This window comes from Geotrypetes seraphini, chromosome 1, assembly GCF_902459505.1.
Source record: "Geotrypetes seraphini chromosome 1, aGeoSer1.1, whole genome shotgun sequence".
NCBI classification, from domain to species: domain Eukaryota; kingdom Metazoa; phylum Chordata; class Amphibia; order Gymnophiona; family Dermophiidae; genus Geotrypetes; species Geotrypetes seraphini.
Genome location: NC_047084.1, coordinates 500,475,365 through 500,501,434, shown reverse-complemented (window position 1 = coordinate 500,501,434; position 26,070 = coordinate 500,475,365). Strand labels below are relative to the sequence as shown.

The 26,070-nt window shown below is 39.7% G+C and overlaps 1 protein-coding gene across 2 annotated transcripts in view; it reads left to right on the top strand.

Annotated features, from left to right (window-relative positions):
• The window catches only part of UBQLN1 (ubiquilin 1), a 126,441-nt gene that overhangs the window by 89,875 nt on the left and 10,496 nt on the right, over window positions 1-26,070 (top strand). For both annotated transcript variants that reach the window (XM_033927563.1, XM_033927554.1), the window contains exons 7-9: window positions 484-626; window positions 8,971-9,054; window positions 11,211-11,326. In XM_033927563.1, coding sequence (XP_033783454.1) covers window positions 484-626; window positions 8,971-9,054; window positions 11,211-11,326 — 343 coding nt within the window. The remainder of the gene's footprint in view (window positions 1-483; window positions 627-8,970; window positions 9,055-11,210; window positions 11,327-26,070) is intronic.

Genomic DNA, 26,070 nt, shown 5'->3' with positions numbered 1-26,070 from the left:
GAAATAGTTGCACTACCCACTAGTTCAGTCTCCAGAGGAGATCTACAAGAAGGAAGATTAGCAGAGGTAAGAAACCTAATCTTTCATTCTGTAACTTTTTAAATATTAGGTCTGTGAAGATTGAGGTACATAAATGCTACCTTCCAATTATTGAAAGCTTGAAGTCAACAAAATAATTTTAGCAATCCTAAAATGTCAGTTTTGAGAAATACAAAAATTGTGTTGCGGAAAGTGGAGCCATTTGTGTTCAGCATTCCGCTTCCTATTACAGCCTGTTAGAGTTTGCTCAACCTGCCAAAAACCATGCTGGATGTAGAACCTCTTCCTGGATTATAGTTTCTGAAATGAAAAGGTGATTGTATAATAGCCTTGCTCACATTCACTTTTTCTGTTTTGGATTTCTGTTTTATGACATGGGCAGAGGGGAATTTTTATGCATTGTGGACATCTTCTCTGACATGTTGTTTCTCTATTTATTTAAAGCTGGCATGTTTAATACCCCGGGTATGCAGAGCTTGCTGCAGCAAATCACGGAAAACCCACAGCTTATGCAGAACATGTTGTCTGCACCCTACATGAGAAGTATGATGCAATCCTTAAGCCAAAACCCTGATCTTGCTGCACAGGTAAAAAGAAATCGATATTTTGTGCAGGCCCTAATTGTTAAAACTAATTTTAAGGTTCATTATGGTTTAATTTATTTGATATACCTCATTATAAAAAGCATAGATTTAAATAGTTTACAAAATACAGTGTAAATTATGAATTAGAAGGATGGACAACAAGCAAAAGGAAGCCTAGGTTACAATATACTCGTAAACACATACTAAGATACAATAGTAGGGGAGTAAAATTAAAAATATATACTGTATTTTTCGCTCTATAAAATGCACCTGATCATAAGATGCACCTACCTGTAGAGGAGGAAAAACCAAGAAAAAAAAATTCTTAACCAAATGGTGTGCCCTGTACCCTGTCCCTCCTCTAGTGGTAGGCCAGGACAGGAAACAGGGCATGTCTAATGGTAGGCACGTATAGTGGCAGCCACCAGCCTGCCAGCCCCAAGCCCCATCCCCTGTACCTTTTTAAAATCATCCCACCCATCCCCTGCTCGTGGGCCCAGCAGCTCCAGCTGTCTTCCCTCCCTCCCTGCTGCGACACACACCTTGATCTTTACACAGGGCTGCTGGACGGTGCTCGCAGCCTTTGCTCTGCCGGACTCCTCCTTATTTCCCGGCCAGCGGCGCACAGGTCAGGAGCAAGCTTTCTGCGCTCCTTCTTGGGCCCGTGCCACTTTCTGAATGGTTGCATTCAGTTCTCGCGAGTCATGAGAACTGAATGCAACCATTCAGAAAATGGCGTGGGCCCAAGCGGTTGCGTGGAAAGCTTGCTCCTGACCTCCGCACTCCTGACCTGTGCGCCACTGGCTGGGAAATAAGGAGGAGCTTGGCAGAGCGAAGGCTGCGAGGGAGCGATACACGCTGGACTACCAGGAGGTATGACGAGTGGGGTGGGGGGTGTTTTAAAAAGGTGGTGGGAGGGGGGGAGGTGTACCAAAATTGGTATCTTTGCTGCATAAGACGCACTGAGATTTCCACCCACTTTTGGGAGGAAAAAAGTGCGTCTTATGAAGAAAAAAATGGTATGTACATGGCATATATACGAGACTTAGGAAAGTGCAAGGGCCAGTGTGTCCACAATTAGGCTAATTAATCTGTGAGGAAAAGCTATTCATGTCTGTTTGGGGGGAAACAGCCAGAATAGAAGATCTGGTAAGCCATGATAAGAATTTTATATGGAAAATGATACATAGTAGGGAGGCAATGTTCAGAAGTAAGAAGGGTGTCACTCTTACATGGAAGGGCATTGCACAAAACATAAGTCACAAAATTCAAATTTTCATCAAAAGTAGTTTGTGTATTTAGCTTTCATGGGAAAGCCATCATTCACAGGTTATATTATTCATCAAAGCCATGTCAGAATAACAAATTTGAAGACTACTCTCTAAAACTTCTTAATATTTTTTGTCTAAATATTAATATCTAATTTATAATGTAACTAGTGTTTTAGCCCGTTATATTTGTTACAGTAACGGGTGCTAGAATAGCCCCACCTATACCCTGACTCTGACTCAGACCCCACCCATGCCCCACCTCTATCATGGCCGGACCCTGCCTCCCACTGATCCCAGTCCCATCACCTCACCTTTCACCATTTCCTTTGTACCCTTTTGGCCCTCATAGATCCTCCATTGTATTTATCACCTGACAGGGTCTCTACTTACCTGAGGCGGCAGCAGCAGTCCTGACACACCAACCTTTCCTCCCTCAGTGCCCCAAAGCAGCAGTGGTCCTACTATTTCCATCTCTCCCTTCCCCCTTTCACACCCTCTACCCTTTTGCCATCTTTCCCTTTCCTGTCCCCCTCTGTCCTTCCCCAAGACCATCTCTTTCTCCTGCCCCCTCCACACTCCCTGAAGTCTATCTCTCCCTATCCCCTACCATCTCTCCTGGTCCCCCTAGTAGCCCCTCTGTCCTTCTCATCCATCTGTCTCTGTCTCTCTCTCCTTTCCTCACTTGAGTCCAACATCTCTCCCTTCTTCCACTCCCTCCCCCGAATCTGGGGGAAATCCACTGCTTTATTTTAAGCAGCATAAATTTGTTCTACTCTTTGGGACCTGTGATCTGTCTCAGTATGGTAGCTCTTATGCTTCTCTGGCTTACTTCCTTTTGTTCTCTAGTCACCTCCTGCCTCGTTTTATCTGGGGGAAATCTATAACCGGGCACTACAATTTAGGTATGCTGATATCAAGCATAAGGCACCAATTCTATAATGCCATCTCTCCCTCTCCCAATTTGTTCTGTCTCAGTATGGTAGCTCTTATGCTTCTCTGGCTTACTTCCTTTTGTTCTCTAGTCACCGCCTGCCTCTGCGGAGCTCTCGCAGCCGCCGACAGCCACTGCAGCCTACAGCTGCCACGGCCTACAGCTGCCAGGGCCAACATCCACCTCGGGGGGAGAGAGAAAGAGAGAGAGAGATTCGCACGCATGCGCATTTCTACCTGCGGTGCCCTACAGCGCACGGAAAACGGGAGCACGCAGGTGGGAGTGTGCATGTGCGGCTTAGGGTTTTATTATATTAGATACTAAAATTATATTCTTGTGTACAATCCCGCTCTATTCCTGGACAAGTGGGTTATGCATCCGATGTCATGAGACTGCTTTTCAAAAGCCTCACATAATTTTTTCAGACCCTCCCCTCTTATCTTAGGACTGCCCTCAAGTTTCCAGTTGTTTTCTTACAAGCGAGACTGTAAGAGCTAGTCTTTTCTGCTCGTGTTTAATTTTTCTTCTTAGTATTTTTACAGATTTTGCATCATTGTGCTATAGAAGTTCCCTGCAGGGAGAGCTATAGCTGCGGGAGATTGCAGACTTTGTGGAGAAAGTCTGTTTACAGGAGGTTGGCTGCCTTGTAGTTCACCTCCTGGACATCCTGCACTGCAGATTGGGGTTCAAGGACTATTCCGTTGGGAGCTGGCTCACCCCAGGTTCATCCGCTAATGGGTTTGAGCTCAGGCTGCGTGGCTCCGTGGAGGTGTGTCCAGGATAAGAACTGATTGATTTCCTCCGCCAGGTCGCTCCCGTGAGTGGCAGAGGACTCCGGCCATTGGAAGCGGGCCAGAGGGGCAGTCAGATGACCAGCAATCCTGTTTGCAAGGCTTGTTAAGGCAGAAGATCTCCCTGTAAGCTGTTTCAGCTTCCCTTACTGCAGCTTTCAGTACAGCATGGCACAGTGTACATAGCTGATAGCCTGTCACAGCAGATTTGGAGGGGGTCTTCAAAAGTGAGTTTTGGGCAGTTTGGGAGTTAGCCCTAGTCCACCCCCCCCCCCACCCCCACTAAAATCACCATGTTTGGGGGTTCCTGTGCTTTTCCTGGATTGTTTTTCTCTGAAAATTGTACACACAGTGGCCATCTTGGATTTTCCCGATTTTAATTTAAAGGGGATTTTTTGCCTCTCTGTTTTTGCAAGAAAACGACTCGGACTCATCAGGGCAGGATACTTCAGATTCATGCCCTGTTTGCAATGGCTGTCTAGCAAGCAGCCTTGTTCCACATGTTCTGCGGTGCAGGAAGGGGGTAAGATTTCATCGGCCCTGGTTCCCTTGACCCCTTTAGGGGGTCCTGCCGCTAACTCTAGCTGAGGATAGTCAAAATTGGCCCCCTGGGACAGTGCGCTTGTGGCCCCAGTGAAACGCTGCCGCAATTCGACAGCAAAGGAGAAAATAATCCTTCAAAGGAGTTCTCAGGAGGCAGTTGCTGACCCAGATGAGGGTTTCCTTCAGAATTTATTAGCATGTTCTCCCAGGCTTATCTGGCCAAGAAAAAGGCGCCATCTGCGCCTCCTTTGCCATTCTTGCTGGCTACAGTGGTTCCCCCTTTCCAGGACACTGATCTTAAGTTCAGATTCCCCGGGTTGTCCGTGAATGATTTGCCGGCTGAGGGCACGGATGTCCAAGATGATCTGATGATGCCATTGCTTACACAGGCTGGCACTACCTCTGTGGGTGTCCTTGAGCCAGATCTAGGAGAGATTCTGGATTTGGGGGTGGACCCCACTGTGCGGAGATTCTTTAAATCCTCAGCTTTGGTCGGTCTAATTTCCAAAACCATCCAGGAGTGGAAATTGGAGGTTGGGCGGTCAGCAGTAGCGGAATGCTCTCTTATGAGTAGCACGAAGCCGCAGTCTTTATCCTTCCCTGATCATCTGGACATAGCAAAGATGCCTATGGATCACTGGTAAGTGCCGAAAAATCTTCTGAGAGTTGCTTGAGCCATGTCCAAGCTCTACCTGAAAGTTTTGCATCCCCAAATGTTGATTCCCTGATGGCACAGGTCACCAAGCATACTTCTCTCCCTAGTGACAGAAGGGTTGTGCTGAAGGGGACACAGGACTATAAGATTGATTTTGTGTACAAACTGTGCTTTGAATCTGTGGCCTCTGAGCTGAAAGTGGCCTTGGCTACTTCCTTTGTGGCCAGATCTTATCTTTCTAAGCTTCACCATGATCCAGACACTTTACTGCTCCAAGTTCCCCCCTTTTTGATTTCAGGCATGGATTATGTTGCAGACGCCTTGTATGTTCTCTTCTGAGGGCTCAGCAAGCTCTCGGCATACTTTTTTGGCATGTAGGATGTTGTGGATCCGGCAATGGTCCAGTGACTCATCCTCTAAAGCAATCCTGGCATGTTTAATACCCTGGGTATGCAGAGCTTGCTGCAGTTTCACCCAAGGAGATTTGTAGATCAGCAGCATGGTCCTCCCTTCATCCCTTCACCAAATTCTACAGGATGAACATAGCAGCATAGGAGGATGCCACTTTTGGGTTCTCGGTACTATGAGCAGGCTCATCTATCACACCCTAGGATTTGGGGACTGCCTAGGTATGTTCCTATGGTTCAGCATACCATACCTATTGCACTGGAAAAAAAGATTACTGTACATTCTTACCTTGATATTGAAACAGAATTTGACTGTAGATGAAAATCGGCCTATGAATGAGAACTTTGAATTATGGCATTCCTCTTTAACATCTGCTCTTGATATAGTAGCCCCACAGGTAGCAATTATTGATCGTTCTCCTAGGAAACCTTGTCCATGGAGATCAGAAGTGGTGGTACAGGTAAGAAGAGAGTTTAGAAAGGCTGAGAGGAAATAGAGAAAAACGAGAGATCTGGATGATAAAGATGGATTCAGCATTAGATTAATGGAATATAAGATGCTGTGTGACAATGAACGTAGTAGATATTTTCAGGATAAAATTAATAATGCGCAAAATAAGTCTCAGGAGTTATTCAGGGGAAGTGTCTTGCAAATAGTGATGAACAGCCAAATGCTAATAAATATGATAGCTATTTACAGAATAAATTGCGGAAAATTTGCTTCATTGGGCCCTTAAGTGAAAGATATGTGGAGCTTGATGGCACAGAACCTATTGAACAGTGGCAAGCTTTTGAGCTTGTAAACAAAGAGGAGATTTGTGAAATAATTGCTCATACCTCTCCAACTCATGCCGTTTTGGATCCTTGTAACTCAAGTATATTACATCAGATACCTTCTACATTAAGTTCGTTTGTTGCCTCAGTCGTTAATAAGTCATTGATTGAAGGAGAATTACCTATGGCGTGTAAGGAATCCACAGTAACTCTGGTGATAAAGAAAAAGGGATTAGATGTTGAGGATTTAAAAAATTTTCCACCTATTTCAGTTGTGCCTTTCTTGGGGAAGATAATTGAGAAAGTAGTGTTGAATCAGTTGAATGAATTTATCTTACAAAAAACTGTTTAGATGAGTTTCAATTTGTTATTGCTCAGTATTGGAGGTCTTGAGGGAGGGAATTGATTAAACGGAACAAATTTCTTTTGGTATCCCTCGATGTTTCTGGGACATTTGACACTAAATTTGGAAAAATGGGGAGACCCAATAATCCACAGTGAAAACAATCCACCGATGAAAACAAAAAACTGTGGATACACTGTCATATAAAAACATGAAAATTCAATTCAAAAGTACAAACTGTAGATACAGATGTTATGGAGATAATTTATTATACATTGACATATAAAAACATGAACCGGTTGGATTTTTATAACTGTATTTTTAATCATTGTATTTTTTTAAATTGAATTTTCATGTTTTTATATGTCAGTGTATAATAAATTATCTCCAGAACATCTGTATCCACAGTTTTTTGTTTTTGTTTTCAACTGTAAATTTGGATATTTTGTTGGGAAAGTTGAAAATGTTGGGAGTAGCAGGGAAAGTCTTGCAATGGTTTCATCCTATTTAAAGGAAAGAACGCTGAGGGTAAGGAGTAAGGAAACTATGTCTAGAGTAGTTGGGGTTAAAAGAGGGATCCCTCTGGAATCAGCGCTCTCTGCAATTTTGTTCAACATATATTTATCCTCTCTGGGGAGAAAGTTTCAGGAGATGGGAGTACAGTACAGAATATACGCAGATGACATTCTATTCTTTTTCCTGATTAATGATGTCTCCAACGCACAGTCGTATTTACAAAGATATATGGAAACGATTGTGAGATGGATGAATGAACATGATTTGAAAAACATAAATAAAACAGAGGTAATGGTGGTAAAAAGTCAAAGAGAGAACTTTGAAATAGAAAATGAGGTTGTGATGTGAGAGAAATTGCTAGTTAAAAAGGAGATGACCATTTTAGGAGTGAACTTGGATAGCTGTCTGACGATGGGAAAGCAAATTTTGAAAACGATTCGGTTGGGTTATATGCAATTGCAGTTACTTTTATAGACTGAATCCATTACTACCAGCATCTGATTTTCATAGTTTAGTCCAAGCTCTAATACTGAGTAGAGTAGACTTATATAACTCACTGTATTTGGGAGTTGCCAAAGGGAAATTGAAGGCACTGCAAATGTTGATCAACTCGGCTGCAAGATTGATTACAGGGATTCCTAGGAGTTCACATATATTTCCTATACTAAAACAATTGCATTGGCTGCCTTTTCAACAAAGAGTTCATTTTAAGATCATTGCAAACATTCATCAGATATATTTCTCCAAGGGTATTACAAGAATTGTTTGAAATTTATAAACCTAGAAGAAATTTAAGATCTGAAAATACAATGAAATTGAGCCTAGAGGGTAGAATGTCTGTTATGCATGCTAGGATTGGAGCATCAATGATGTCAGTGGCTGGTGTTAAACTCTGGAATGCTCTGCCTGGTATTCTTCAATTTTGTGCTGGAAAGATAAACTTCAAGAAAATGTTGAAAACACAGCTTTTTGTTAATGCTTTCCTATGAAAGTACTGCTATATTTGCCTCGGCTTTAAGATACAGTAGTAATTAATATTTGGTCTTGAACTTTTGCAGTTTTATTGCTGAACTTTAGATTGATAATATGTCTGTCCACTGTTTGTTTCTTTTGTATGCAACCAAAGGGCGATTAGGATAATATGTATGTAACTAATATGTTAACAGCATAATTTCATGCAGTATATAAATTGTTAAATAAATAATCTTTTCCAGTAGATAGGGATGGTATGCTAAATCCCCCCCCCCCGCCCAGTAATTTATCTGATGCGCCCGCTTTCTGACTCAAACTTAATGGTCAGCACCATAGCTAAGATTTCACTGTCGGTCAGCCTATTAGATTAGGAAGAGACTGTATATAGGATTACAAGGGAGGAATGTTTGAGCTTCATAAATGTTTAGACTGTTTATATTTCTTTGTCTGACTTGTATTTTATTGAATTCATTGGGCCTGTCAAAGGCTTGTTAATGTGTTAAATACATTACTAGTTCCTCATTGATTGTTTTAACTTGATCTGAGCAAATCAGAATGTTGTTTTCAGGGAATTTTTGAATCCAATCCTTGGTCTTATATACCAATTCATCCCAATGATGGGGCTCTCATCGCCTTTGGTACACACTGAAGGGGGCAGCAGAGACTATGGAGAAGGAGGAGGAGTTGAAAAGCTGTGATTTGACATCTTCTGCAATATATTCGTGAATACAAGTGGACAACCCGATGGTTAAGCGTACCATCCCTATCTACTGGAAAGGATATTATCAAGGTAAGAACCTAATCTCTTTTTGGCAAAGGACTGGCATTTATTGATTAGATTAAAAATCAGCACTCTTAGAATTAATCATATCAAACTGTAAATATCTGACTTGATGGTGTTAAGAAACAAGCCATGAGCATTGAGGAGTAAACTGCTGTGTATTGAAATGTATTTCCTACTTCCTAATTTGTGGTATCTAGAAAATATGAAGCTTGAAGGTAATAGACAACTATATTTGTATTCTGCTGATAAAAACATGGGCTGACTTATTAGCTGTATATTTTACAGAGGAGTATTAAATTAGGGTGCTAATTGAAATTTAGAAATAAAAATAAATAATAAAATATTATTTTTGACCAACAGATGATGCTAAATAATCCACTATTTGCTGGAAACCCTCAGCTCCAAGATCAAATGAGGCAACAGCTCCCCATTTTCCTTCAGCAGGTGAGTAATAATATTCTAAATAAATGTTTTGTATACATTTTTGTTGAAGGCCAAAAAGTAGCTGTTTAAAACATTTTTAATTCTGTGCAAATATTTTGAACATTCTTTTTTTAATGTAAAATTCCCTCATCATAAAGACCTGGCTCCTTCCTGCCCCTGTCCTGATTCTCCTATATTTGCCTCGGCTTTAAGATACAGTAGTTATGAATATTTGGTATTCCTGCTCAAGTTTGACCACATCCCTCCTACCATGAACTCTCATTCTCCAACTGCGCTTGAAACCCTACTTAGGCTTAAAATCCTGGCCTGCCCTCAACTTTCTCTGGACACTAATTTTTTTTTTTCCATTCCTCCCTATTGCCAGCAAGACTCCAGGTTTTTCTCACCCCTCTTCAAAGTACACCCACCCAAAACTCACTAAGAAATCTCTTCTCCCTCCCTGTATGCACAACCATAGGTGCATTTAAAATGGTCTTTCTTGTACAGTCCCACTTTATTCCGGGACCAGTGGGTTATTTCCATCTACTCACAAGGACTTTGTAGGAAGCCTCAAACCTCAGAGGATTAAATCGCTCCCCCTCTTACCTCATCACTGTCCGCCAGAAAAGCCGACAACCGCCCCCCGATGCGCCGGGGGGAGGGGGAGTCAACAGTTTGACGTCAGAACTGCTTCTTGGCAGGAGTCGCTGGACAGTTCCCCGTGGATGGCCTATATCAAGAACTGCCGAAGTGCAGTCTGGCAGATCAAGAGGACTTCTGACCCGCAGAAAGGCCCAGAGTATGGACAATAGCACCTGAAGGGATAAAAATTAGGACACCCCAAACCTCTGGAAGTGCGGGATCTATTTACAGGCAGCAACTTCGGCTTGCAATCCTGCATACTGGCCATCAGGCCATCCAGACCCTGGCTGAACAATGAAGTATTTTGAGTATCTTCCAGAGCCTGTGTCTCGCTCTGTAATGGGTTCTATGGCCACAATATTGAGTAATCTGCGGACTGTGGCCTGCACCCAAACTGCCTTCTTGGGGTGGCCTGCTGGGGAATCCAGAAAATACTCGATCAGAGGACAGAGAAACTCCAGTTTGTAGCCATCCCTGAGAACCTACAAGACCCAGCAAAAAGAAATCTACAGTGGCTGCCTATGCAGAGGCTTGGAGATGTTATGCGGACTGGGACAGGTGGACCTGTATGTTCCTTCAGTCCCTCAGGTCCTGGAGTTCCTGCAGGATGGCCTGAAGAAGGGCCTAGCGGTAGCTTCTCTCCGGGTGGAGATTGCTGATCTTTCGTGAATGAGTCCTTCTCTGAGGGGCTCATTGGCGGCTCATCCCAGAAGAGGTGGTGGAGACAGAGACTGTGTCTGAATTCAAGAGGGCCTGGGATAGGCACATGAGATCTCTCAGAGAGAGAAAGAGATAATGGTTACTTCGGATGGGCAGACTGGATGGCCCATTTGGTCTTTATCTGCCATCATGTTTCTAACTGTCCATTATTACACTTTACAGACTCATTTTACTTCATGAAACCATAGTGCTTTTTCGTTCTTTTACATTAAATTCCTCATCCTCTCTATTGTCTTTAAAAAGTCTTTATATGCTGGCAGTTCTCTGTTGAAAGTGCCAAGAAATGCAGTGTTCTCAAAAACAAGCAGACAAATTTTGTTATTTCCAGGAAAACTATTTCAGAGTAAACATGTTAAGCAATGTGTACACTCTTCAATTTGATCTAGTAAAGAAACACATGAAACAGCTTAATGAGATTAATAGTATGGCCATCTTTGAATATAGGGTCCTAAGTTCTAAAATGCTTCAAAATCTCTCGATTACTCTACTGCCCTAGCAATAGCATAGATTGCCTGCATGATAAGTATGTGACCTGCCACAAAAGGAAATAACATTCTCTCAGAAGTTATAACATTTAAGCTACTTCTAAAGTACATCTGCTGTCTAATGGTCATGATCTTTGACCTTTCCCTCTTTAGCAAAAGTTTGTGACAAAGTCTTTGGTCAAAAGTCTAAATTTAGCTATCCTGCTTGCAAGTGGCTATAACTGTTTAAAAGCATGAACTAAATCCTATAACCTTTAACTTCAGTTCTATGTACTAGTTATTGATTAGCAGGTTATATAGTTATACTAATGATTTGTTTCCTGTGTTTAGATGCAGAACCCAGACACATTGTCTGCTATGTCAAACCCTAGAGCGATGCAAGCTTTATTACAAATTCAGCAGGGTTTGCAGACATTGGCCACTGAGGCGCCAACACTTATACCAGGGTAAGACAATTCTTTTTTATTTTTTTATTTATAAGATTATTCATTTATTACAACAAATAAAAACAATAAGCAATTACAAATCAATTCCAGGAAACAATAATACCATACACAAACTTATATTTCTAGTCCACATTATTAGGACTACTGTTATTAACCCTGTGGAGGAACACCTATAAATAATACAAAGAAAATATATAATACCTTATCTGCAGGCAGGATATAAATTCAACTTTTTTAGATCTCCTCTCTTCAAACCTCTGTATTAGTCTGGGGTAAATTATCCAATTTAGATTTATCTTGCAAAAATATCTCCAACTGAGATGGGTCAACAAAAATGTATTTATTGTTCTCATATGTGACCAAGCATTTGCAGGGAAATTTAAGAAAAAAATAAGGCTCAAACAGCTAGGATGCGAGCCTTTAGCTGTAGGAACTGTTTTCGTCTATATTGTGTTTGCTTGGAGACATCGAGGAACACATTTATATTTTGCCCGCAGAACAAGGTCTGTCTTTTAAAAATAAAGTTTAAGAACAGCGTGCTTCTCTAATTCAGTTTTGAAGGTGACTAACAGGGTAGCTCTTTTAGCAATATGGTCATTAGATGACTCCAAAAATTGTGATATATTTAAACTATCTCAGGATACAAGCTGATCCGTTCCCCCTTCTTCTGATATAATCTTAGAGCTTCACAGGACATAGTACAAATTATCAGGGAGAAAACCTTCTGCCTAGGGTAAGACAGTTCTGCATGATCTTTCATACCTGCTAGGTGCCTGTGTTCACAGCATGATATATAATTCAAAAGATTGCATATAGATCCATAATCTGTTTCAGGCCTTGGATAAAATTATACTGGGAACCATATAATCTAAAGCAACCAACATACCAATGACACTTATTTTAAGTGATAGCTTGGATCTAAATGGCTTTTTGGCTGTTTAGAATACTTAATGATTGGTGTTTAGATACAGGTTTTAATCTAATGCTGATGAGGAAGAGAGAGTATTTAAATAACTCATGAGTGGTTAGTCCCATTCTGTCCCTGGGGAGCAGTGAGAACAAAGTTATCTACTGGTAAGTATATAAAAAATGTACTCTTGTCCTCAAAGTTCATGGTCTGAGATGGGTTTGTCCGAAAAGTTCCTCTGGCATCTTTCATTTTTTATCTTACAAACTAGCATGACTACCCCTCTGGTTATTCTGTTTGTCATTCAGGAATTAGGCAAAACACCACAAAATAATGTTAATACTCCTAGGAAGAAGTGGAGGGGCATAATTTTTTTTTTTTTTTTAATTCTTTATTCATTTTTTCATCTTACAACAAGTACACAATATTACATCATTTAAAACTTTTACACATCACTTGAATTTCTTACTATTGTCATCGTAAATACATAAATTTATTCCCTCCCCACCCTTCCCTCAAATATTTCAATCAAAAATATCATATAAATATTGTATTCTTATTTATTGATTAACCTTTAAATAGAACTTTATACCATCCCCCCCCCCATGGATAAATATACTGTCAGTGGAAAATGATGTCTAATCATTACAATAATTTGTCAATGGCCCCCAGATCTTTCTAAAATTATTATAATTCCCTTTCTGCAAAGCAATTATTCTTTCCATTTTGTAAATGTGGCACAACGAATTCCACCAGAATGTATAACTAAGATTATTGTAATTTTTCCAATTACTGGTGATATGTTGCATGGCGACTCCTGTCACAATCAATATAAGTTTGTTATTGCTTGATGAAATTTGACTTTTTGTTCTCATTGACATACCGAACAGAATAGTATCATATGATAAAGCTACATGATGGTTTTCTAATAAACAATTTATTTGAGACCAAATTGATTTCCAAAAGGCCATGATACAGAGACAATAAAATATTAAATGATCTAGACTTAGAGCTAACTAACTATTGTAATCGAACTGGGGTCTAAAATGCTCTATGTAACAAAAAGAACCAAGTTTGTCTCATAGATGCGGACACTGTACATCTCATTCTCCAAGACCAAATTTGTGGCCATTGAGATGCAGAAATTTGATGCTTAATCTCAATGCTCCAAATGTCTCTAAGTCCATTCTTTGGTTTTTTATTCATAAATCCAGATATCAATTTATACCACTGTGTGGCTTGGTGTCCCAAAAAATCCGTCTGAAAGCATAAGAACTCCAGACTATACTGATTATTGAGATTTTTTCATTCAGGGAACCCCTCCTGAATAGCCTGCTTCAGTTGCAACCATTTAAAACTTTGTGATTTATTAAGACCATATTTATGTTGCAACTGTGAAAAATCAAGCAGTTTACCATTTGAAATAACATCATCTAAAGTCCGTATACCTGCAATAATCCAATGCTTCCATACGATTTAAAATCTGCCAATTTGAATCTTGGAGTTTATCCATAACAGCAGAATGCTGATATCTACTATATACAAGAGACTCATCTGTCTGCGGTAGAGTCAAAAAAACTGGAAGGGGGCTGGGTGAAACAATGTTTTTTCACCCCAGCAATAGTGAAAAAAGCAGGGGTAGCTATTCTTATAAATAAGAAATGTACAGCTAATTTTAAATTAATAGGTTCAGATCCCCTGGGTAGATGGATACATGTGGATATGAGTATGGGAAATAATACCCTGGCATTGTTCAATGTGTATGCCCCTAATTCGAATCAAAATGAATTTTTAAAAACATTACAGCAATTGATACTCCCACTGACTGCTTCTAAAATAGTTGTAGCTGGAAACATTAATGGATAAAAAGCCGAGTAAAGGTATAAAATCATTAGGGTTAGACAATTTGGTACATTCATGTGATTTGAAAGATATTTGGCGAATACTTCATTTTAATAATCGGGAATACTTCATTTTAATAATCCTTTTGTTCACATGTTCATAAGTCCTTTTCAAGAATCAATTATATTTTTGTCTCAACTCAAATAGTTCAGCAGGTGATTAAAGCATCCATAGATCCAATTATTTTATCTGATCATGCTGGTATATGAATTGAACTTCAATTAGATGAACAAGAGTAAAGCAGATCTGTTTGGAGATTTATTTATTTATTTATCAATTTTCAAAAACATATCAAGTATACACTTGTACAGAAAGGAGAAGCAATAAGGAAAAATAAAATTCCAAAGTACTGTAACATTAATCACTATCACAGCAAAAATATTCATAGTCTCCTCAAGTCCTCAATTCATGGATCCAAGATGTAAAGCAGTGAGCCAAAAAGAATCATTGAAATATAAAGAAGAAGAAAAACAGGGATATAGTCAGCTGAAGGAAGTGATCAAATTAAATTAAACAATGAGCATTCATGTTGTCATTGTCCCAGCTTTCAGGTGTGCAGCTGACAGAAATGTTGTCAGCTGTATAGGGTCAAAGAAGAAATATTTTTGCTTTTGATATAATATCACACATTTACATGGGTGTCTTAAAAAGAAGGAAGCTCCAAGAGCAATAACTCCCGGCTTCAAAATCAGAAATTCATGTTGACGCTTCTGGGTATCTCGTACCAGATCCGGAAATATTTGTATTTTAAATCCCAAAAATTCTTTTAGCTTGTTTTTGAAGTAAAGTCTCAGCAACCAGTTTTTGTCTGGTGCTAAGGCAACAGTAAGAAGTAAAGTTGCAGGCATTGCTACTTCCTTATCCGACTGTTCCAACATCAGTGAAACATTTAAATTCTGTTGGACCTCTGGCGATGGTAGTGGTTCTTGGTGTCATCCTTGGACCCTTCGTGTAGGGAGATAATAAACCTGAGAAAGTGGTGGAAGCAATTCTTCTTATATGTCCAATATTTCTATCATATACCTTTTTATCATATCTCTCGGAGGTATTGTTGCCACTCTAGGAAAATTAATTAACCTGAGATTATTATTACAAGAAAGATTATCCAGAGCTTCTAATTTTCTTCTCATATTTGTATTATCTCTCATTAATGTTTCATTAAGTTGTTTAGTGGCAACATTTGAGTCTTTAAGGTCCTGCATTTCAGTTTGTAAGCTTTTAATATCTGTTTCATGGGTGTTTCATTTTAATTCAATTTGAGAAATTTGAGGTTTAATTGATTTTGCCAGGTCTGCCACTAGATCCCATATTGCCTCAAGAGTTATTTCTCGGGGTTTCTCTATTATATTAGATTGTTCAGATTGAATAGGAAGATTTAATATAGCTGACCTCTCCTCCTGTATGCTGTTCTCCTGGAAGCTGCAGTCCCTCATGCTGTTATGAGCCTCAGCCAAAACAGGACTCCCAGAGCAGGAGTCCAAATCCAGCCTCCCCAGTCTGATGTCTAAAGCCTCACGGGACAGGAGCTCACCAACCTCCGATGGCTCCACTGCCCGAGGGGAACTGGTGTTCTGAGGGAGAGGGGGAGGTGCGATCTGTTTGGAGATTTGATAATACATTGCTTGTGGATACAAAATTCCTTGAAGAATTTCAATTAAAAATTAATAAATTTTTCCATTTTAATATATCAGATGAAATCTCCATGGAGAATTTATGGGATGCCTTTAAGGCTGCCATGAGAAGTAATATTATTTCATATTCTGCTTATATTAGAAAACAATTTAAAAAAAGCAATATTCTAATTTTGAAAAAGAAATTAAATATTTAGAATCTAAATTGATTGATAAATGGGAGCATGGTACTCTACAGGCTCTATTAAAAGCAAAAGGTAAATATAATGAATTATCTTCAAAACTGGTAAGGAAAGATTTGTTTTCCTAACAAACTCTGTATTATGGAAACTCAAATAAGGCGGGAAGATTATTGGCAAATTATCTCAAAGAACAGAAGGACAAAGATTATTGCAATAAAGGATGATAAAGGAGTTACACATTCTCAAATTGGAAATATTGTAAGCCAATTTCTAAATTTTTATAAAGACCTATATTCTTCTGAGCCTTATGAAGACAGGAAAACAGATGGTTTAAAATTTTTGAATCTAATTATTGGACCGAAGGTTCCTGAACATATAAAAAAAGGTTGGAAGAGCCTATATCACTTAAAGAATTAGAAACAGCGTTGAAATCTCTTAGAGTTGGATCCACTCCAGGTGGTGATGGTTTCACAGTAGAGTTTTATAAATCATTTCAAAATACCCTATTACTTCATTTATTAAATTTATATCAGTACCAACTAACTAAGGGTTGCATTACAGGTACTATGGCAGAATCATTAACAATCGTTTTGCCAAAGCCAAACAAAGATCCCACTTTGGTTTCAAACTACAGGCCTATCTTGTTAATAAATGTTGATGGAAAACTTTTGGCTAAGATATTGGCTTTACGCTTAGCTAAGGCTCTCCCTTTTATTATTGATATGCACCAAACAGGATTTGTTGCTAAGAGACATTCCTCTAATAATACCAGATTGGCTTTTCATATGTTAAATTTAACAAACGACATGAAAAATCCGGCTTTCTCTGTATCTTTGGACGCGGAAAAAGCCTTTGATCGGGTTGAGTGGACTTTTATGTATCAAGCATTAAATTGGTTTGGTATAGGTTTGGGATTTATACAAATGATTCAGACGTTGTATAGCTCCCCTGCTGCAAGATTGTATATTAATAATAATTTATCAGAGCGTTTTAATTTGCAGAGGGGGGTTAGACAAGGCTGTCTATTATCTCCTTTGCTTTTTGATATTGTGTTAGAACCCTTGTTATTAGCCATTCAACAAGCAAAGGGGATACAGGGTATTCCCCGTACAGATTGGGAATATAAAGTTTCAGCGTATGCAGATGATATACTGCTTTATTTGAGAAATCCAGAAACTACCATTCCATGCTTGCTAGAGTTGATAGATACATTTGGAAAATTTTCAGGTTATAAAATAAATTGGAGTAAGTCACTTAAATGTGCATTGTACTAAAGGATTATTTGATTCTTTCTCATTCGTATGGAAGGAAGATAGATTAAAATATTTAGGTATTAGGATAAAAAATACACTGGAAGACACAATGAAAGAGAATGAAAAATTTTTATTAAAAAAAGTAACAGAAATGTGTGAGCAATGGAATCCTTTACATCTTTCTTGTTGGGGGAGAGTCCAAACTATTAAAATGATGATATTGCCTGTGGTTTGTTATCAAATGAGAATGATATCAGTTTTTTTTCAAGGGTCCTTTTATAAAAAAACTAAATGGATTCTTACAAAATTTGTTTGGCTGGGTAAAATGCCTAGAATTCTTTAGTATCTTTACAAAAGCCAATTGCGGAAGGTGGGATAAATTTTCCATACTTTTATAGGTATTATCAAGCCTATATTTTACGCCAGGGTATGTATTGGGTTCTCCCAGAACTCATGGAAAATACCCCAGATTGGTTGTATTTGGAATGGTGACTCTTGTTTCCTCTAAATTTATCTCATGTTCTCAGTATCAATATGCATAGAAAATATAAAGAGAACAAAATATTGATGGATACAAGGAAAACATTGTGATATGTCAGTAATTTAACACCTTACCCAATAAGTGGAGGGGCATAATCAAAAAAAACATCTAAGTCCCCTTTTGGCCTAAAACGTTGAAAGTAGAAGCAGGGAAAATGTCCAAAAGGAGGTGTTTTTTAATAATGGCCTGCCTCTACGTTCAGCTGTTTAAACGCACAGACCACTACTACGTTTAAACTTATACCATATAATCAACCTAAAAAATGCCTAAGCCCCAAATATCCAAAACAAGGGCTTTTAGGCGAAGGAGGAACCAGTCCTTCGCCTAAAAGCTGGATTCTGTAACCAGTGTCTGTCAAAAAAACATCAATTACAGAATCCACCCCCCCCCCCCCGACGACAACATCGGGGCAAGAGGGAACCCAAGCCCTCTTGCCCCAACGGCACCCTGACTACGTTTCAGGGCAGGAGGGAGCCCAAGCCCTCCTGCCCTGCGATCCCCAACCCTCCCCCCCCCCCGGGCCGAATCCTTTAGGGCCAGGAGGGAGCCCAAGCTCTCCTGGCCCGGCAATCTCCCCCCCACCACACAATCCAACCAGGAGGGAACCCAAGCCCTCTTGGCCCGTGACCCCCTGTAACCCCCACCGTCCACTAAAATACAGGCAGGAGGGATCCCAGGCCCTCCTGCCCTCGACGCAACCTCCGCAACACCCACCCCTCTGAACCCCCGATCGGCCCACCCGTCGACCCCACAAACCCCCACCCCCCTTTCCCGTACTCAAAAAATGTTGGCTGGACGGATGGGTGCCAAACCCGCCCGTCCGGCAGGTCAGCCAGCGCAGAAATGGGGCCGGATTGGCACTTGGCACCCTCCTGTGGGTGGGGCCTTAGGCACTTGGACCCAACCCGGCCCATGTGCTTAAGGCCCCGCCCACAGGAGGAGCCTAAGGCTCCCAGGCCTATTCTGGTTGGCCCTGGCACCTCAGGCCCCACCTGTGGGCGGGGTTTGAGCCGCCTGGGCCAATTCGGCCCCATCCTTGCGCTGGCTGGACGGACGGGCGGGCTTGGCACCCGTCCGTCCAGCCAACATTTTTTAAGGAAGGGGGGTGGGGGTGGGGGGGTTGTGTTGAGGGCAGGAGGGCCTGGGATCCCTCATGCCCATATTTTAGTGGGGGGTGGGGGTTATAGGGGGGTCACGGGCCAGGAGGGCTTGGGCTCCCTCCTGGCCCCAACTGATTCAGCCCGGGGGGGGCGGGTTGGGGATCGCGGGGCAGGAGGGCTTGGGTTCTTTCTTGCCCCGAACTTAGTTGGGGTGCCACTTGGATAAGAGGGCTTGGACTCCCTCTTGCCCTGAACGTAGTTGGGGTGCCGTGGGCTAGGAGGGCTTGGGCTCCCTCCTGCCCTGATCGTTGGGGGGGAGGGCGAAGGGTAGATCGCGACAGGGGAGATGAGCCATCTCTCCTGCCGCGATCATTGCTGTAGGGGGTAGGCAGGTTGCTGGGGCCGCTGAGCTGATCGCAGCAGCCACGATCAGCTCAGCAGCCCCTTTTTGGCACTTATACCTGTTTTGACTTGGTCTTAAGTCAAAACGTGTAAGTGCCGACTAGGCAACCTGTCAAATGTTTTGGTTATATGTGTTGTACGCCTAGGTATAGGTCGGCCCACCTCCCGCCCTTTCCCTTCCTCTAAAAACGCCTCTTTTCTCTCTGTGCGTTTAGAGGCAGGGGAAAGACCTAAGCTGGTTTTAGATACGTCTAAAACCAGCTTTGATTAAGGGTACTTGGACGATCAGGCTTTTTGGTCTTCCAAGTAGCCATTTAGGCCACTTTTTAGATGTTTGTTTGTTTTTTTATTATGAGCCCCATAGTCTCCAAAATGAAATATTTTTTTTTTAGGTGAATATTACAAATTCAGAAACTGTAAGATAAATCAGTTTCCAGTCAGCATAATAACTTTTTTTTTTTTTTTAATCTTTATTGATTTTCAAACTTTGATAGTGCAATACAATTGATAAATCATAAATACTGTACAGAACGCACTAATAACTACACAATTTTTACATTAAACCATCATTTAATAATAATAACTTTATTTTTGTATACCGCAATACCACAAAACAGTTCAGAGCGGTTTACAGGAGAAGAGACTGTACATATACAGCGAAGATACAGAGAGTTAGATTAACCAGTGTAATGTAACCAGTAGCAATTCATCCTCATCTTAATTATTAATACAATATAATACATATGATGTGATTCCAATATTATAATTAAATAATTTAACTCCTCAAATTACATTTCCCTCGCCCCACCCACCCTCCTTGGATGTGTAAAGAAATCTAATGAAAAAGAAAGAAGCATGACCCTTACTGTAATGCAACAAAAGTAGTCAATGGACTCCATACATCATTAAAGGACTTACTAGTCCCCCAAACGATCCGCCATCATTCTTTCATACTTGTATGTGGTACACACATTTACCCACCAAAAAGTGTAATTAATCCTGTCATGGTTCTTCCAATTATATGTGATCAGTTGAACAGCTATTCCTGTCATGATCAGGAAAAAGCGACTTTTATACGTATCTAAAGTAGGCTTAACATGTAGTAACGTACCACAAATTATAGCTTCATAGGTTAAGGGAATAGATGACTCAAGAATAAGGTTTATTTGTCCCCAAATTGACTTCCAGAAATTAAGTATCAATGGACAAAAATATAACAGATGATCCAAAGTCCCTATATTAATATGACAATGCCAGCATCTATTAGATTTAGAATTATCTATTTTTTGTAATCGAAATGGGGTCCAAAAAATCCTATGTAATAAAAATAACCATGTTTGTCTCATAGATGCTGATGCTGTACATTTCAACCTCCAAGTCCAAATTCGTGGCCAACGAGACACAGAAATATACTGTTTTATCTAGATACTCCAAATATCTCTAAGACTATTTTTTGACTTCTTATTTAAAAATTCAGAAATCAATTTGTACCACTGGGTGGCCTGATGCCCTACTAGATCTGTCTGGTAGCAAAGGATCTGCAAGCTGTAATAAGTTTTTAAGTTTTTCCATTCAGGGAACCCACTCTGAATAACCTGCTTCAACTGCAACCACCTATACTGTTGAGACTTTAGAATGCCAAATGATTATTGCAGCCATGAAAAATCAAGCAGTTTCTCATTAGATATAACATCATCCAATGTCTGAATACCTGCCTGCATCCAATTCTTCCAGGCGATCCCAGCACCGCCTATTTGAATCTTGGAGTTTAACCATAAGGACTGTAAAGTAGATTTCATTATAGGAACATCTGTTAGTTTATCAATAAATTTAATTGTTTTCCATGTATCCAATAAAATTATGTTGTCCTTAGCATATCTAGGTAGTCTGATACTTAATACATGAGATAAGTTGCATAGGGGATATAATTTTCCATTCTAGATATAGCCAGTCTAGAAGATGCTCCATGAGCTCAGGGAGGTTCCAATACATACCCTGAGGCATTATATAGGCTTGATGATACCTATAAAAATTGGGAAAATTTACCCCACTCTCCACAATTGGTTTTTGTAAAGATACTAGAGCAATTCTCACATTTTTCCCAAGCCAAATAAATTTTGTCAGAATACTATTTAATTTTTTATAAAAGGACCTCGGAAAAAAAACTGGCAACATACCCATTTGGTAATAAACCACAGGCAAAATCATCATCTTAACAGTTTGTACTCTCCCCCACCAAGACAGATGTAATGGATTCCAATGCTCACACATTTATGTGACCTTCTGCAATAAAGATTTTTCATTTACTTTCATTGTCTCTTCCAGCGTATTTTTTTATCCAAATACCTAGATATTTTATCCCTTTTCCCTTCCAAAGAAAGGGGAATGAATCAAATAAACCTTTTGTACAATGTACATTAAGCGGAAGCACCTCTGACTTACTCCAATTTATCTTATATCCTGAAAAATTCCCAAATTTCTCAATCAACTCCAGTAAATATGGAATGGTTGTTCCAGGATTCCTCAAATGAAGCAATAGGTCATCTGCATAAGCAGAGACCTTGTATTCCCACCTTCGTAAGGAATACCCTGGATCTCCTCTGCCTGTTGAATAGCTAATAACAAGGGTTCCAGTACAATGTCAAAAACCAAAGGAGACAAAGGACATCCTTGTCTAACACCCCGCTGCAAACAGAAACGCTCTGAAAAATTATTAATATACAATCTAGCAGCAGGGGAGCTATACAAAGTTTGAATCATTTGAATAAATCCAGAACCAAAACCAAACCAATCCATTGCTTGATACATGAAGGTCCATTCTACACGATCAAAAGCTTTCTCTGCATCCAAGGACACAGAGAAGGCTGGATTGTTCATGTCTTTTGTTAAATTTAATATATGGAAAGCCAATCTGGTATTATTGGAAGAATGTCTCTGAGCAACGAACCCTGTTTGGTGCATTCCAATGATATAAGGGAGAGCCTTGGCCAAGCATAAAGCCAATAACTTAGCCATAAGTTTTCCATTACATTAATCAATGAAATAGGCCTGTAATTTGAAACCAACAAAGGATCTTTATTTGGCTTCGGCAAAACTATAGTCAAAGATTCTGCCATAGTACCTGTAATACAATCTTTAGTCAGTTGAGCCTGATATAAATTTTTTTTTTTTTTTTTTTTTATTTATTTATTTATAAATTTCAAATTTACAATTCAAGATGAAATCTTGTACAGAAAGTGATTACATCAAATGAACAAAGAAATAAACCTCATAAATTTACATAGAAAATGAAAATTTTTTTTTTTGTATAATCTCTCAAGTCCACAATTATGATCCATGATGTATATTGAACAGAACTAAAAGAAACTTATTTCATTAAAGATAAGCTGTACATGGTAAACTGATATTCAGGCGTCTAATTTATTGAAGCCCTCATTCTTACCCCTTCTCCAGGCGGGACAAGGAGAGAAAGGCCGTTAGCTGGTTTGGCTCAAAGAAAACATATTTCTGGGAATTATAGTGAACTATACACTTGCAGGGATGACGAAGATAAAAAGTTCCCCCTAGAGCCAAAACACCAGGTTTTAATATTAGAAACTCCTTTCTACGTCTTTGTGTATCTCTTGCCAAATCTGGGAACATCTGTATTTTTAGATCAAGAAACTTTTTCTCTTTATTTTTAAAGAATAATCTCAGAAGCCAATTCTTATCCATCGTAATAGCCAAGGTCACAATCAATGTAGCAGGTGTAGCAACTTCTTTATCAGATAATTCAAGCAAAGCTGATACATCAATTGGTCCCTGAATTTTTTCTTCTTGAAGATCTTGAGTTTTATTAGGTAGATAATAGACCTGGGTGAAAGGAGGCATTAAATCTTCCGATACTTCCAGTATCTCCAGCATATACCTTTTTAACATTTCTCTTGGAGTCACTGTCGAAATCCGTGGAAAATTAATCAATCTTAAGTTATTATTCCTGGAGAAATTTTCAAATGTCTCTATCTTTCTTCTTAAATTTATATTATCCTTAATTAGAGTGTCCTGAAGCAATTTGGAAGATTTAAATTGATCTTTAATACTTTGAATATCTAATTTGGATTCTCCCAAGTCTTGTTTTATCTGAGAAACTTCTTTCTCTTGAATTTTTATTTTTCCCTCTATTTGAAGATGATTAGTATTTACTGTCTTAGTTAAATTAGCAATCAGATCCCACAAAGCCTTTAATTTAACTAAGATATAAATTTAATAAATGAGGTAATAGGGTACTTTGAAATGCCTTATAGAATTCTATAGTGAAACCGTCACCACCTGGAGCAGATCCAACTCTAAGGGACCCCAATGCTGTTTGTAATTCCTTTATTAATATAGGCGCATTAAGGGTTTTTTGTATATGATCAGGAATTTTCGGTTCCTCAATTAATTTTAAAAACTCTAATCCATGTTTTTCTTTATTTGAATAAAGCTCAGAAGAATACAAAGACTTATAATTCAAAAATTGTTTTAAAATATTTTCAATTTTAAAATGTTTCCTCATTTTCATCTTTGATGGCTACAATTTTAACTTTCCTTTTTTTAGCTTTGAGATAATTAGACAACATTCTTCCCACTTTATTCGAGTTTTCATAATACACAGCTTGTTGAGAAAACATCTCTTTCCTAGACATTTGAGATGAAATTTCATTATATTTATATTTAGCTCTTAAGAGAGCCTAGAAAGTAGTTTGCTCCCATTTCAAGGCCCCGGAAGTAGACATCTTAGCTTCCCCCCACAACCACAGACTTTTCTCTTTTATTCCAGACTCTATACTCCCAATCGTCTGGAGTCTGATGCTTTCTTTGACCGGTTTATGCTTTCCCTCCAATTCTTCTAGTCAGGAACACTCTACTCATACTTTGCTAAGAACAGGCCACCATGATTCTCATAGCACCTCAGTGGCCACATCAACCATGGTTCCCTCTCCTACTACAACTTACTGTACAGGAACACTTCACACTTCAAATTTTTCCAACATTGACAGTGAACGAGGATTCTTTCCTTCACCTCAATCTACGTACATTAGCACTCACAGCATAGTATCTCTCTCCCACAGAACAGATGCTTTCGCACAATCTGATCCAGTTTCAGCTATCGTTGAAACTTCTAGAAAACCTTCCACTCAACACTGTTATCACTTCAAGTGGACTTGCTTCACAGTCTGGTGTAATCACTGCTCCCTGAATCAGATTACTTGCCTTCTTCCATCAGTGTTAGACCATCTCCTACATCTTTTCAATTCTGGACATAAAACTACTGTCGTCAGAGTATGTCTCAGTGCAATTAGTGCTTTCTGTATGATACTGGACAAGAAACCATTATCTTTACATCCTTTGATTTCCAGATTTATGAAAGGCCTTTACCATACCAAGCCACCTCTAAAGCATCCTTATTGCTTGGGTCCATAATGTTTTCCTTTCCACTCTAATGAAGCCTCCCTTTGAGCCACTCTAATCTTCATCTCTCAAACATCTTACTTGGAGAGTGATCTTCCTTGTGGCTATTACGTCTGCACGCCAGGTTAGTGACATTCAAGCGCTTGTGTCAAATCTGCCCTATACAGCTTTCCACCATGATAAGGTGGTTCTTTGCATATATCCGAAGTTCCTCATGAAGGTCATCTTGGAGTTCCATCTGAACCAGTCCATAGTTCTACCTGCCTTTTTTCCATGGTGAAGCAGCTCTTCTCACTAGTTGGATTGCACTGAACCTCATAGAACTTTTTCTCTCATTTGATTCTAAACCAGTCACCAAGAGAACCATCTCCACATGAATGCATCTCCTTTGCCTATGCCCGGACTGGACTGATGCTTCAGTGTCGTGTCACTGCTCATAAAGTTCGAGCAATGATGACTTTGATAGCCCATCTACGTTCCACTCCTATTGAGGACATATGTAAAGCAGCAACCTGGTCCTCAGTTCATATCTTCACATCTCATTACTGTTTGGAAAATCATTCCAGATGGTATAGTCAGTTCAGCCAAGCAGTTTAACAAAATTTATTCTCTACTTAAATGCCAACTTACCCTCCAACCCTTTCAGTTTCACCAGGCTCATTCATGGTAGTTGTGAATAACCCTCTGCTTGGTGGCATGATCCTGACAACTTAGGAGTCCCACATGTGAGAATATAATACCTGCTTGTCCTCAGATAAAACAGTTAATCATCTGTAGTAGGTGTTTTCCCAAGGACAGTAGGTATATATTCTCACAACCTTCCCATCTCTCCTAGTTGGCTTCTTAGCTATCTTACTGAATTGCAGGTCCCGCAAGCTGACATTGGGCAGGAAAGCATCAGCGCATGCGGTACAGGTGTTCTAAAAGATTTAAAGTGGATGACATCAGCTACATGTGAGAATACGAGGTCTGTCCAAAAATTTCCAGGACAAATTTTATTAAAAAATTATTAAACAACCTTACAACTTATTCCATTGAGTGCCCTTCAAAGTACTCCCCTTCCCTATGTACACACTTTTCCCAGTGTCCTTTCCACTTTTGGAAACGGTCATTAAATGCATCATCGGGAATTGCCAAAAATTGCTGCATCAAATTTTGCTTTATGTCTTCAGTGGTGTCAAATCATTTTCCTTTCAGCCTAGATTTAGGTTTAGGAAACAAGAAGTCATCTGATAAGAGACAACACTGCATACTAGTGCTGCCCAATTTCCGATTCAAAACAATTCACTGAAGGTGAATTGATTCAAATCGATTCCCTTTTTTAAAAAAATTGGTCTCGCCGATTCAGTGCCCACGGATTGGCTGCTGTTGCTTCCGGGTGGTGATACGCATGCCA